At 43.2% G+C, this 15,790-nt stretch overlaps 1 protein-coding gene across 2 annotated transcripts in view; it reads right to left on the reverse strand.

The window, feature by feature from the left end:
* Window positions 1–15,560, reverse strand: part of PARVA (parvin alpha) — a 63,754-nt gene extending 48,194 nt beyond the window's left edge. Inside the window, exon 1 of one of the 2 annotated variants that reach the window (XM_071456586.1) lies at window positions 15,260–15,560. In XM_071456586.1, coding sequence (XP_071312687.1) covers window positions 15,260–15,395 — 136 coding nt within the window. In that variant the 5' untranslated portion in view covers window positions 15,396–15,560. Of the gene's footprint in view, window positions 1–15,245 lie in introns of both variants that reach the window. The other variant, XM_071456588.1, reaches the window with a different exon arrangement.
* Between the last annotated feature and the right edge of the window lie 230 nt (window positions 15,561–15,790).

Consider the following 15,790-nt stretch of genomic DNA (forward strand, 5'->3'; position numbering starts at 1 on the left):
ATATGTTGTCCCCAAGTGATATCTGAAGTATGTCAGTAACTCAGAATGGAAAATAACTGTGGTATCTCCATTGCCACCAGTTGGTAACTGTATATAAATGTGGTCTAGTAAGCAGGGACTAGTAAAATAATTCTTCCATCCCCAGGATGCAATTATTTAAAAAATGAGAAAAGAGATGAAAGTATCAACATAAATACATGTGCATACAGCTTTCAAAGTACTCAGTGGGATTCCAAATCTCCAGTTCAGCTGACACAGTAGAAGAGCTTTCCACATTAAAATTAATATTTTTTTTTACTCTGTGCACCTTGCAGAGTGTGGTGCTGGAATCTTGAGTTAATCCACATTCTAAAAAAGCTACAGCAAACAGCAGCACAGATTTTCTTACCTCAGCATACCAAATCTCCATCTACACAAGGCAATCATAAATAGGTTGCATAGTTCCATAGTTTCATATTCATTCAGGGCCTTAGCCCTCTCTCCTGGGACTGTCAGCAAGCACAATTTAATAACTGAGATGTGCAAACTGCTCCACTCTTTAGAAGAACTGAGCCCATCTCATCCAAGGGGTTTCACTTCAGTGATACAACCATCAAATGGGCAGTGGCCATCGTGGCAAAGTCCCTCTGCAGCCATCTAGGCAAGGTGGTCTAGTAGCAAAAAAGTTTACCAAGACGTAGAAGCAAGCTCTAGAATGTTTCAAAAGGCTTGTTTTTAAGTGTTTAAAAATACATTGTGACTACCAGGGGATTTTACATATTGTGGGAACTTAAGTGGTTATGGCTGTGGAACTTAAGCACCTAGATCTGCTATGTTATTTGGGTGTTCAGAAGACACCTACCAGTTAAAAATGAGCAAGATAATAAAGCTCTACAGGTGCCCGCATTCCAGCTGAGAAAAGTCCAACAGGTATTTCATTCCCTCCTGCTGTACAGGAACACAGGCATAAACCTGACTCCAACAGCAGGTGCTTATTTCCCAGCTTCCTTTCCCAAGCTAGACCGTGTGCAGGTACTTCCACTGGAACTAAGATACACAAAGATGGCAGAACAAAGTTGTAGCAATTATTACTTACTGCTGAGGGTACCTTCTTTTCTGCACAATTATGTGATGTTTCATAGCAACTCTAAGTTTGTATTGTTTCTTGGTATGTGTGTTATTATCCTTCATCTCAGAAAGAACTCCTGCCTTGCTGAAGCCTCTGGGAAGTATCCCCAAAGACTGGTTAAAAGCTCAGACAATTAGCATAAGCTTCCCTTTCCCTTTCCTTCTTTCTTCCTTCCTTTCTTTCTCACTTTCTTCCTTCCTTTCTCTCTTCCTTCCTTACTTCTCTCTTCCTGTCTGTTTTTTTTTTTAATAGACTCCCATTTCCCCACTTTTAAAAATGTGCAATTTCTTGCAGCTTTCCTTAAGGTTGTCTGATAGCTCCATTCCCTCTTTGCAATCCATTTCCAAGCCTTAGCAGAGAATGTGCCCATTTAGTCCTTAAGCTCTGCCTACTCTGACACGATCCATGTATGCACCTCTTTGAGCCATGAATGCTTTCCTGACTTGCATCTTTGACTTGTCTGCTTGCAGGCTCATTGTCAGGAGGGGAATTAAGTGGTTTGTCAGACTGATCCCAAGTGCTTAGCATCTGAACAGCGTGAAGTTTTACTCCACTGAGTAAGAGAACATTTCCCACAACTTCATCCCTCTAGCCATGATAAGTGCCTACATACAATTCTACTTCCCTGACAAAAGAATAAAAATTACAGACATCCTTATCTCCCTGGGATTTATTACTGGAACTGGAGACTGATGGTTTGAACTGGGGAAGTGAATGAAACAGAGCTGGCACGCCAGTCATCCAGGGGTTAAGCTAATTTGTTAGTGCCCTTGCTGTTTCTTGCTGTCAGCCACAGTGCATCCACTCTTTAAATTCTAAAAAGAACGCCGACCTTTAATCTGTGGTATTAGTTCCTTTGACAAAATGGAAGATTATGTCTTTCTCCCACAAGCCTTCATGCGAAGCTTAGCCAGCTTCCATCTGGTCTGGCTAATTAAATGTAAGTTAACATTAAGTTAAGAGCCAGCTCCAGCCCACAGACCTTCTATTCTGCAACGGCAGATTTATTAATTGCCTGAACTATTTGAGTATTTAATACCAATTTTTGATTACTTCTATTTTCTTTGCTCTCTCATGAAAACAGGGAAATGGTTTTGAACACATATTTGCATAATTTCAGTCCAGAAACACAAAACACCAAGATGTGCTAGTAAGATTCTGAGCAGCCGTAACACTGTCAGGTTTTTTTCTCCTGTATTTGACATGTTAATAAAGTACCATCATAACAGTGTGAAGGATCTGCCTATTATGCACAAGATGTGGAATCACTGGAGCTGTACACTTAAAGCTGGCCCTGACCCACAATCTGGCCCTACATGTACTAAAACTACAGCCAGTTGTTGTATTCCTTATTCAGTCAAAACTTTCTTTGACCTTAATGGGCGTCCTGTCTGAATGAAGAACAAAGGGATTACATCTAATATGGGAAGCTAGTAATTAGAATCATGCCCACAGCTGACTTTTGATAAAATTAATTTGTAAAAATGAAAATACAAAGAATTTACGAAGTCAAAATCGTGCTTTGTGCTGTTTTAACATTAACTCTACGTAGGCCTGGTGCCTAATCTATTTCACTGTATTTAACACTAGATGTTAGAGAAGAAAACTATACACTTCAAGACTTTTAAAATAAAAAATACAGCGAAGTAAGATTTATAATTTTTTTTTAACACCTGACATTACTTTGAGAAAGACTGTTATTATGTCAAACATCTTAAACCTCTTAACCAAGCCTTCCTTCTTTGGGATAGAGTCAAAGACCACATTAAGAAATGTTATTTCTTCATATATCTATTTAATATAATTGCTGCTGCTACTGTATGTAAAGCATATTTAAAAATTCAAACCCAAGCAAACTTCTACCTAGTTCACATATAAAAACCAATCGACCAACCAAAGAACCCCAACCAGTTAAAAGTTCAGTTTCATATAAAAATCTAAACTGTATCAGGACACACATCAGAGAGTTAAAAAACCAACAAAAACTGTGAACGGCACAAAGCTGCGTAATGGAGCAAGATGAACCACAGAAATGAGGAGACCACTGCTTCCTTCCACTTCTTTGCCTGCAGAAGATCACATGAGAAAATCAATTCACCTTTTCTGCCTCAATTGCCCAAGCAGATGGTGCAGGGAGAACAAACATTTCTCCTTTTCTGATCTCACCTTAAAATTCTCAGGTGTTTCAGTCAGATGAGATGTTCTGTGTAAGGCCAGACTGTTACCAGCTAGTATTATGTTGGGAATAGCAAAGGACAAGCAATTTACTTCCAAGAGTCTCTGAAAACAAAACTGCTATTTTAGAGGGTGCAAGACCAACAACAGACACAAAGCATTTCTGACTATCTGTTTATAATATGGGGTTTTCTTATCAACTTATTCTCTTCTCTCATCTAGCCATTAAATTATAATGACCTGTTTCCAAAAAAGCCCAAACAACCCAGATGAAAAACCCCAACCCCCTTCTCATTAAGCTTTCATTCTCTGTCCTATCTTCTGCCTTGCTTACTTTACATTTGTGTTCTCTCTGTGTACACCAACTCTGTTTATTTTGATAACTTACCCTGGGAATGCTATTCTGCACAGAATTAATCTTTTACTTAGGCAAAAGGAGAATGTCTGATAAAATCCACAGGGGGAACTCCCTCAAAAACGAAATAAATGCAATCTGAATGTACTGGTTTGACTCTAAGGCTAGACAGGGCTTTCTGCTACAGGCCATTAAGATTCAGCTCATTTTCAGAATACCAGGAGTGCACACAGGATCTGCTGAGCTCCATTCTGACACAGCAGCAGCCGATTCCTCCGGACTCATTCCTGGCACTCGGGCTGCTCGCACCAGCTTTCCTCGTCAGCTGGAGCCACCTTGTGCCCTACAGAGCACCTGCACCCTGCGGGCTGCTGAGGAAAAGCTGGGTGTACATGCTGGCTCCTTCTGCATCAGACAACAACTCCTAAAAACCATTTATTCGGATTCTACATAAACCGTTTCATTTGCAAGTAACCGCAACAAATGGGTTAAAGATGATTTATTTGTGGGTAACTATTTCAAGTCAGTTAAAAATGAACAGGATAATAAAGCTGCAGATCAACTGGATGCTGATTATTTTGTTTCCAATTCAACCCACCACTGCAGTAAGGATTTACAAGTTTTGCAGGACGCTAAGTCACTTGGAACACTCGTGGTATAATGCGGAATATCACCACTATTTTCCAGTTTATTCCGTGTCCTTACATATGATTGAGAATTATAACAAAGCAGTGACAAGAATGCGAGACCATGAGCTGCTCTCTCTGCTGCCAGTTCTACTTTGCAGTCAAACAGCAAAGTCTCTCTGCAGTAATGAATTTGAGTGCACAGCATAAGAATGTTTAAAAGTGCTGCAATTCAGATTTGGCCTCTAGCCATAAAATTCTAATGCAGATTTCAAGCACGCCTAAAGTCAGAGTTCATTTTTTTTGGTCTCATTATAAAACAGGGATCACATGAATCAAATAGGTGTGGACAAACTTCCAGAGGCTACTGGGGCAAATTGTGACTTGGGGCGAAATCTACCATATTCCTGTTATTCTGACAGGATCAATATCAAATGTGTTGAGGATATGAGGGTACTGAGCCAATAGATATCTCCTTTCCTTCTCAAAACAAGAGTGATGTTCTTTATTCCAAGTGGGTAGGACGGATGTCATCGCACCTTCTAATAAAATTAATACTTATCATTTAAACACATGAGACCTGACACTTCTCCTTAAACCTGAAAGCATAGGCCACAAAAACCCACAAACAAACCACAAAACCCAAACCCCTGAATACACAGTTACAAGGAAAAGTGTTCTGACCTTTTACCATTCTTCTTCTTCATGCACTCTGACGACAAGTTAGGCATATCATCTTTTGAATTCAGCTCTGCAATACATTATACTGCATTTACTCTGAGCACTCTGACATTATCATTATCTTCTTTTGTGCCCAACAGCAACTGCAGCTCCTATAATGCCATTATTGTAATTAAGAACAATCTGAACCATTGACAGCATTGCCTCGTTTGCTCTAGAATCCCCTGTGCATTAGTGTTCTTCTAAACCAATATTTCACTATTAATAGTTTGCTACTTTAGAACTGCCTACGGTTAAAGAAACAAAAAATTAGGCCTCAGTCTAACTCAGTGGCCAAAGAAAAAACCTGCTAAGAAAAAAATAAATGAAAGGCTGTGCACTGGCAAACTGTTACATTTTTCTTTACATGTGTTGAAAATGGATTCACACCCTGCCAACCTATTCAGGCCGTTACCCAGGTGAGGAAGCTTATTTTGGCTTGCTTCAAAAGGACCACCTGGACAGATACAAAAGAAAACATCTCTTCTCCCACTAAATGTACCCAAAGTCTAAACTGTAAATGTACTCTGTCTAAACTCTCCCTTTCATTAATCCAGCTCACAGTTGGGTAAGTAGGGCACAGCAATTTAGGCATTCTTGTCTGGGAAATTCTGACCTTAACTGCTGGCCCTGCGGCACACGTGCTCTGCAGGCTGCCTGCACCTTATCCATGTGTTTGCTGAGGGTGACACCTGCCTGTCCCTGGGCCAGGATGTGCTCAGCCATAGCCCTATGATCACCCAGCCTTGCCCTTCTGCAGTTCCAGGGAAACCACCAAGCGTGGGCTAAAGAGCTGCAGGTGCAATGGCAGGACAGCACTGACACATGAACATGCACCTCTCAGAACCCAGAAACAGCCCCGTCATCAGAAGCAACTTCCATTTTCCCTCTGCAGTAAATGAGAAGATGGAGTGCTTAATTCCACCAGAAAAGAATCCAGCAATCATTACCTGCATGCTGTCTGAAAAGGGACCATGGCTGGTAATGTGGAGTTTTGGGTATTTGCAGTAGATGTGAGCACAGGAAAGCACTGTATGAAGATGACCAAAGAAACATGGCTAGTGGAAAAGAGCTGGTAACTCCCAAGGAAACTTACATTGATGTGGTGGCAGACTTTTTCTTCTTGTGAACACGTATTTTATTAAAAAATTACCAACCTTATGTTAAAGGAATATTCAGGAAATGGCAATGCTCAGGCTACATTTGGAATTTTTTATTCTTTCAAAGCTTTTGCAGTGTGAGATTGTATTTTTATGTCTGGGAAATCACTGCTGGGCTGGAGTTGCTTCTCTCTCCACTAGAGTGTCTGCCCAGAGCTTCTGATGGGGAGCAGTGCTCACTGACAATTGTTGCACCCCCTCTCCTCCCAAAGTCCCTTTTCCCAAGTGGGATTTCATAGGTTTCCCTATGAATAAAAGCTAATATCACCCATCACTGGATCAGTGCCACAGACTGCTCTACCATTCCACTGGAAGGGCAAAGAAAAGGAGCAGCTCTATGCTAAGCAGGAATCAGAGAACCCTGAGGGACTTAACCATAACTGCAACTACCAAGAATGACTCACAGAAATTCATATTCCAGGTGTTTTCTTTCACAAAAATAATTATCTAAGAAAAAGTAACATATTGTCAACCATGGTACACTGTGTGCTGCTTGACACAAAGATCAATAAGAAGTCAGGAAGGGAAGTGCAAAGATTAAAAGGAAAGCACTATTGCTAAGTCAGGACCTTTTGTGTTAAATCCACATATATGATCAGAACATTTCATAACACCACATGCAATTATTTCCCATGGACTACTACAAAACTGAAAGGAAACCAGAGCATTTGGGAGACTGTAGAGCTTTGTTATTTCACCCTGCAATTCTTTAATATTTTGAGAAAGATCACTGCTTGCTGAACAGTGGTACAGTCTAGAGGCAGGTGCAGGATTTGGGTGAACAGATGGTGGCTAATCTTCCTAATACAGCCCTGCCAGCACAACTTGACCAGTCACATCCCTAGGTTTTTTCTGGCCCTTGGTTTTCCCTGGCCTGAGCACAGCTTTTCAAGGGGTAGTTGCAGAGCAGACTAAGGATTCACAAAAGGCTATTGATCTGATTTTGCTTTTGGTCCAAGACATCTTTTGTTTGTATTTCAGTTTGGTCACTAAAGTGAATTAACTCATTGGTGCACTCAACACAGACATACACACACAATTCCAACAGGGACAAAGGTATTCAAGCCAAATAACATTATCTATTAGTAAGTATTAGCACACCAAGCAGAAAATGCATGATGATGCATGTAGAGAGCAAGGCTTTGCTACTCAGAGCTCCAACTACAGAGCAGCACAGGAACTCCTACGAGCTGGAGAAGGCACACAGAACACACAGAGAGCAAGCTACACCTTCAGCCCCAGCCCAGCCCCACCTCTGGAAGAGCTGCAAGTGAAAATGTGAAGCACTGCAAAATCTCCTGCCTTGCAGCTCATCCTCCCTCAAGCAGAATGGCATAACACTGCTTCCAGCACAGCGCTGACTGCACCACCTGCAGTGTCAGCTGGCCTTTCAGGATGTCTTCTGGTGGGGCTGGCTGCAGTTCAGCTGATAAAACAGCTTATTGTTAGGGATACAACAACTGTATTTGAACAGGAACTGGTGTGGGCAACACAAGTTTAGGTACACCTCAACCACTGATTTTCTGAAGTTTCACTTCAGAAAGAACTGTGTCCCAGTTCAGCAACTGCTGATTTCACCCACAGCAACACCAGCATTTTGCTGAAAAAGACTGCAGGACTCTGGATTAAGTTATTAGGAAGCACTTGATCTCAGATACAGTGACATAACAAACAAACTGGACTGTCCTTATCTTAATCTCCATGAGAAAGGCAGAGAGGCCAGTACCAAACTGTTCTGCAGGGAGGGCATCATTTAATGATTGTGAAAGAAAATAAAAATTAGGATACATCCCAGAGATTCTGCCCAAGGGACACTTCTAGAAGCACACACCTGTACTTGCAGGAAGCTGCCTTTAAGGTGGGAGGTTTCAGAAGATGTAAATCCAATGAGAAATTTTCACCAGTCTTGGCCTCTAGATCTTCTCTTACCTTCAGGGCAGATTCCTTTAAATGCTATGGGAAATATCAGAGGTCTAAAACTCCAGATTCGCTTGACAGCTCATTCATTTCACTGAGGGTGAAAACTTTATCCTCAGTTGAATACCTCATATTTATTCAACAGCATTATTCAATTATATCCACCTTCACTCTGCAAACCGGATATATGTTTTTATGAGGATGATCTAAGGGAATGCATGTTTTAAATCTGGAGATGTAAAGGAAAAATTAGCACTGAAGCAAAAGTGCATCAATCTGAGCTGGTGCCTAGCTGGTTTTGGTGGGGTTTTGGGGGGTTTGTTTGTTTGTTTGTTTTTTATTTTTGGTTTGGGGTTTTTTTGTTTGTTTGGGTTTTTTGTTTTGTTTTTTTCTTTTCCATGGCTCCATCCTGTAATCTGAAAGCATTGGAGGCTCTTCAACCAATTGTTCAATGCACGTTTATTTTTAGCTGAAACCTCAGCTCAGATGATGAAGGAATTGTTTAAATGGGAAAAAGTCAGGAAATAAAAGGCATACTTCTGCAGCAGCTGACTTGCCCACATAATTTAGGCTTTTGCAAGTCAAATGCAAAGGCAGAGTTCAGTGGCTCTACTGCCCTCATGCAGGTAGTCAGAGAACAGTAGAATCCTGTTTTGGGTCAGAACAGGAGATCAAAGCCCTGGGCCCTGGTACTTGGCAGAAATGCCCTCTTTCTAATACTAACAGGAAAGGGCAAAGCAACAGAAGCTTCACAACAGCTTCACAATGCTAACAACATGTCACAACAGGTATTTTATGATTTCTGAACACAAGATGTCTCTGATGGCCAACATGATTCACACATGGACCACTGGAGACATGCAAGATCCACACAGACTCACCTTTAGCCCCCACCCCCCATCCCTTTTAAAAAAACATTTCTGGCATCCAAAACACCTGCCCCCAGTGAGCCAGCACCACGGGCCGCTTTGCCTCCTCCTAGCACTGCCAGCACAATCCTGTACCTGTGAGAGCTAACCCCTCTGCACCTGCTGGGAGGCACTCACATCAAGCAGGCATGCACACACTCAGCTCTACCATGATAGCCCAGCTCTGCATATACACTCAATAACCTGTCTGGCACAAAAGCTGGCACCTGGGACTCGCATATTCCTGCAGATTTGAGCTGCACATGAAGCACATGGATCAAGCATAACCGGACTGGGCCCTGCATGAATATTTGGTTGAAACAATGAACTTTTAAGAATAATTTCAGGATCATATTTTGTTTTTGAGATTCAGAAATGCATTCACAATATTTCATGTCTTTCTCTGAACCAACTGGAGCCAGAGGCTATTAAAAAGGGGGAGACAAAGAAAGCTCCACCTGGCAGAGCCCAGCTGGACAGATGCTGAACAGCCCCAAGCAGGGCAGAGATGCCATCCACATTCATCCCTGGGAGCTCTGTGGCATTCACATTCTCTGAAAAACCCCTTCGCCCAGGAGTTTTATCCTGGGAAGCTGAGAAGCCTCAGAGAAAAAGGAAAACAATTTTTATCCCATTTGCTTCTCCTGTGTTGTGCTCCCATCTGGAATGTGTTTGGAGATTGTTTACCCACAGGTGATTGTTTCATTGCATTCTGCTGTGAGTTGTTTTCACTCTTTGGCCAATCAGGGCCCTGGAAAGAGGAGTTTTCATTATTATCTTTTTAGCCTTCTGTCTGTATCCTTTCTGTATTCTTTAGTATAGTTTAGTTTAGTATTCTTTAATATAATATAGTATCATAAAATAATAAATTAGCATTCTGAGAACACGGAGTCAGATTGATCATTCCTCCCTGCCATGGGGCACTCACAAATACAACAGAGCTGCGTCTGCAGGGCCATTGCCATCCCAGCCCAAGCAACAGGAGGGTGCTCAGCTTTCAGAGGCCATTCTCTTCCTTTCCACTGAGCAATCCCTTCCACCAGCACAGCACAGCACAGGCCTCTCCAGATAATGCCCTGACAATGTGGCTTCAAAGCACAGGAACAGCCGCCTGGTGCTGTCCTCCTGAGGAGTTTCTCTCCTACTGCACGTGTGCTCAGAAGGCCTGAAGCAGTGAAGTGACAACAAACAAAGCAAGTAGACCTCCCCTCTATTTTTCTGTTTGTCCACGTTCCTTCCACAGAACAGAAGTATTTTATGTACTTAGGAGAACTTGCTCCAAGGCAGTAATTCCTTCAATGGTCATGCTAACAGGTTTTGCCCAGCATCACCAGGGACACGGAAATGTGCAGCACAGAATACAGGGAAAAGATTCTGAGCACATTGCAGTCGCTGTGCAGTGAGGTTGGTGGGGAACCACGTCCATGTCAGACAGCAAAACCAGCAGCTCAGCCACTCTGAGGGGACTGTAAGGCCATGGGGTGATGTCCTGGTATGTGCAGTGAGAGGCAGAACGGGAGCAGCATTGGTCAGAGGGACAGTGAAGCCTTTCCCACGTCTCCCTTTTCCCAGGAGACTCCACATGTGCTCCTCTAAACACCAGTATGAAATTAGCACCCAGGGGTTCATTTCCATCATTCATGACATACATCAGCAAATATGAGGGTAGGACACATATCATTTCTTCCAGCTCATGCTTTTAAATACAGCATCAGGGAAGAGCAGAGGAAAAGAAAAGCCTGCTGAGTGTTTCAGCCAGCCGAGAACCTCTTACACAAGAAAGAGACAAGCACAAACATCTACTGACACAAAAATGAGTCATTTGCAATTGCTCTGCAGTAAGTTGCAGAAAGAGGTCCAAAGAAAATCAGTCAATTAAAATCTAGCAGAACACTTCTACATCAAGAAATAAGTTTATTTCATTGGAAAAGGTCCAGAGCAAGACCAAGGCATGATCTTTCTGTCAGTGAGCCCCACAGCAAAGCATTTTACTCATGGATTGCAGAAAGACAAACATTTTATGTAAAACACCAGAAAAGCTTTCATCAGCCTATATTTACTCTCTGTATTCTTAGATTTTTCTGATTTCATATTATACCATAAAATACATGAAGTAAAGATTAAGAAAGTTAAGGTTATTATCAAAACCCATCAGAATTTACAATACTTTACACTGTTAACATACTCTTCCCTGAGGCTCACAGAGAGGCACACTGCCTACCCCACATACCAAAATTAAATCAAAACAAGACAAACACAAAAAGAAGAAATATCATAAGTGGAGGACAGCAGAAAATTCATTCTTTCTCCGGCCCATCAGCCCCAAATAAACTAGGCAGAAGAGCAGTCAAATTACTGAAATTGATGTCACATCAATTGCCAAACTGACTGAGCCCGTACAATTGCTCTCCACCACATTCACGGGTTCAGGCTGTCTGTTTCCCATCTGCTCCTCTGCAATTTAAGCAATTCTGAACTTCACTCTCTATACCCAAATGTGTCACAGATTTATCAGCATGTCAGGGGCCAATTCTTTACATTCTCCACTAAGGTAAGCTATTAGAGGGAGCAAATTTTCTCTGTTTATAATTTGCAGGCCAGGAAAAAATTCAAGGAGGACAATCACACATGACCTTACTAAATCCACCATGAAAAATTCATTAGATAACACAATCTCCACCCCCCCCATCTTTTTTAAAAAGGCCATTTTGTTCTCTTCTTACATGTGTTTAAAGACATGTTTAGTACACAGTACAGAACACTGTAACCAGCTTACAAAAAATCTAATTTGTGGGCCTTTTTTGCTCATATGATGAGTTACACCATGTATCTGAACTCCTGACAGATAAGGACTGGGATCCTTCACTAGCATATATGGGGTGGCCAGTCTTTAAATGCCTTTCAGCAATAAAGGGGATGGAACCCTATTAAAAACCACAAACAACTTTTGCACACCACAGTTCAGTTTGCAGACAGGCTGTCAAGTATTTTTGTCTTTGTTCACAATTCTCTCACTGCCTAAAAAGCTAATTTAATTAATTCCAAACATACTTAATAATTTGTAATTTTGCTTTTTAACAGAATGTATGCTCCATTTAGAGATGCAGCTGCAGATGCTCTCACAGGGAAGACCAAAGCACAATGTACTCATCCTGGAATTACACCACTGGTGATGAGATAAATGAAAACCAGACTATGGCTCTATGTGACAGACAACATAAACAAATCTGAGCTCCAAATTCCAGATTTTATCAAATACTCTCTAATATTTAGTGGTAATGTATTTTCCATATTAACATATGACTTATGGTATGACTTATCCCTGCTTACATCCTGTGTGATATCTCAAGTATCTCAGGTTACTCTCTTTGTTTTGGTCAGTAACTTGTGCTCTGATATTAGAGAATTAATTTCACTTGTCTAAACTACCCTCACCTCTTTCAGTCTTACCATTGCTAAGAACTTTGAAATACATAAGCAAAGGTTTGCTATATATTTTTTATATATATTTATGCATATAAATTAACATCAGTACTGAAATTGCATTTTATGTTGTATTATAAACTATTTCTGCTACACCTAAAACTACATAAACTTTTACTCTCTTCATAAATAAACTGCATTACTCTTCATCATAAAGTCACTTCAGATCCTAAAGGATTTTCATTTGGTGAAGTGTTTTGGCACTGGCTCTGTTGTTGCAATATACAAAAATGTAGTTTTGACAACAATTAAAACACCTGTTGATGACAAAAATACAAAACTCACAGACATGTAATCGTGTATCACCTACAACAGTTAACTACATATATAGCAGAGATGGTACTAAAGTGTAACCAGCATAGTCCCTACAAGAGATAAAACATTTTTTGCATTATTAAGAACTACCAGTTCTTCGCCCTTGTGGTAAAACACTGGAGTAAATCAGTATGCTTCTTCTCTATGTAACAGCAGAATTTACACCAACTGAAAGACATGGAAATTTTTCAGATGTCCCTCATTTATCCTGACTTATACTGACCATTTTCCTATACATACTGTGTGTAAGCAGCTGAAAAACCACATGCACTTCTATGACCAAGACCCACCTCCATGGGAAAGCTGCCACAGGTTGGTTAAAGCAGGAAAAAAACACCAAAGCTCAGATCCTAGATGAACAAGCAAACTGACCTCTGAAATTCCTAGCTAGGTTTCAAAAACACCTGGAGCCCTACAAAAAAAGTCAGCACAACTTAAGTTGCAACCTACGTGGGCCACAGCCAGCAAGGCACAATGCTCATTGTTTACAAACTTGTATTTATTTTTAGTAGAGAAAAAATTAAGAAGTAAGAAAGAGGACAGGCTTCACAGTAAGGCTGAAGGCACCTGAATGTGTTAAAACCCATAAATCAATAAAAAGAAAGATAAGATAGCATACTATCAATTTCACTCTATATATGCTTCCACCTGATAAATGTCACAAATACACACCCAAGTAAAAAGGATACTATGGTGAATTTAACACAATACATTTTTGTCCATCAGCAAATATCAGTCCATACAAGGATAATAAAAAAACCCCCAGCTCTCTAAACCAGTTATTTTTAGACAGACCTTAGAAAACTAGGAAACACAAAAGACAAGGACAATGCAGTTTCAAAATTTCAAAAGGACAGATGATAATGAAATGGCAGGTGCAGGTTTTAATCAATAAATGTAATACATTAATGAGAAGAAGCATGATTTCACAGAATACATATTCTTGTAAGATTACAAGATAGTGGATGAAAGTTTATAAAAAGATAAAAGCTGCCTCTAACAGTTTGCTGGAGATTTGTGGCTTCAGACATCTGTCACTAAGGAAAAAAGCATTTAATAGTAAAAACAGTACTAACGACAATGTAATGGACATACCCAAACTGCCACAAATAGGCTTACTTAAAGATCTCTAAACACACCTACAGTATGGACTCATCAAGGAAGACTGTTGCTAACAGTCACAAATACTCTAACAGAATAATTTTCAAAAGTAGGTAATTAATGGAGCTGTCATTCTTTACTATGTCATCAACATCTGGTCCATCTGCAATGACCAGAAAAAGCCAAATAAAGTGAGCACAATTGTGCAACATGGTTTTCATTGAAAAGCAAGGCCGTACATCACAGAAGGATGACGTGATAGTTACAGAATGAGGAGCTGTACTCTCCCAAGTGGTGTCATCCTTGTCCCCAGCACTGGTGCTGCTCTGAAACGCTGCGTGCCTGACTCCAGCGCCCGTGTGCACATGAGGAGCAAGGGGCTGCTGAGCCTCATACCCTTCCTCACACTCAAAACAATGAATTTTGCTTGAAAAACTCATTTGAAGTGACTGTTAGGTTAGCTCTATTTGCATCACATTTAAATTAAGTTCAGCTGTGAAAACGATGGGTGAGCGAGGGTAAATTCCAATTCTCTCGCTCTTATGGGATTTCACACAGGAAAATTCAGCGGGAGGTGGGTATTAATTCGCATGTACGGACAAAGAACCAGACTGCTGTACACGCTCGGCGTTCTGTGAAGGTTCTGTAGAAGTATTCTGCTCAGCACGAGGGTAACTGCGTGCCGAGCCGCGGAGGAACGATCGCTGCTCTGGAACTCGAGTCAGTGGCCTGCCTCGCACAGAGCGCTGCGTGCTGACCGCACCGCACGCACCGCCTGGTGACTCACACCGCGTTTGGGTGCCCGCGGCACCGGCTTCTGGGGGCCACGGAACCGGGTTCGGGCTGCCCATGGCACCGCGTTCTGGGCTGCCCGCGGCACCGCGTTCTGGGCTGCCCGCGGCCCAGCAGCGAAGGCAAATCCCGCTAAGGGAAAAAATCCCCGTGCGCTCCCAGGCCTGCGGGGCCCACCGGCCGCCCGGCCCGCTGTGGGCAGCGCTCCTTCCATCCGTCCTTCCCCGGCCGGGCCCGCAGACGGACCGCGGCCCCGCACCCAGATCCCGCACACACACTCAGGGGGCGGCCCCGCACCCAGATCCCGCACACACACTCAGGGGGCGGCCACGCACACAGATCCCGCACACAAACACTGCACACACACTCCGGGAGCAGCCCCGCACAGAGGGCCCCAGAGCAGCCCCGGGAATGCTGCCGGCGGGGCCGGGGCGGCTCCTCCCTCGCCGCTCGCCTGCCCACCCCACCCCGCACGTCCTTCCCCGCCAGCCCCTTCCTCCCGCTCCCCAGAGCCTTTTCCTCTCCCCCTGTCTCCTCCCTCCCTCCCCCCCACACCGTAAGGTAACTCCCAGGAAATATGCGAACCTGTTAATTTTTACCTTCCTTGGCTTTTTTCCTCCTGGCCAGCGTGCCGCCGAGCTTGCCCAGGAAGGAGTCATCCTTCTTTCTGGAGGGGGGAGATTTCGGGGTGGGGGACTTGGGGGAAGAAGGGGATTTCTGCGGGGAGGTTGCCATGCTGGGCCAGCCGCCGCCGGCGCTGCGGGACGGAGCAGCGGCACGGCTCCGAGGCCCGGTGCCGTGGGAGGCTGTTCCCGGCTCTGAACGGAAGCGGAATTATTTCAAGCATTTGAGGCAGCTCCTGCTCCGCTCTCCCGGCTCTCCCGCTCCTTCCCTCCCTCCTCCCGCCCTCCCTCCCGCCGGGGAGGGCCCGCTCGCCTCGCATGGCTCCCGGTGGCCCCGGGCGGTGCGGGAGCCGCTCCGCTCCTGGCTGGCGGCACTCGGCATAGGGGGGCCCCAATGGAGCCGGGGCAGCGCCTCGCCCCCCGCTCCATCCTCCGGCCGCGCACAGGGGCCGGGCACACCGGGGCTGGGTGGGTGAGTGACCCAGGGTGGGTGAGTGACCCAGGGCA

The sequence above is a fragment of the Agelaius tricolor genome, unplaced genomic scaffold, assembly GCF_023055355.1.
Source record: "Agelaius tricolor isolate 1412-34295 unplaced genomic scaffold, bAgeTri1.0.p SCAF_62, whole genome shotgun sequence".
In the NCBI taxonomy this organism is placed as follows: domain Eukaryota; kingdom Metazoa; phylum Chordata; class Aves; order Passeriformes; family Icteridae; genus Agelaius; species Agelaius tricolor.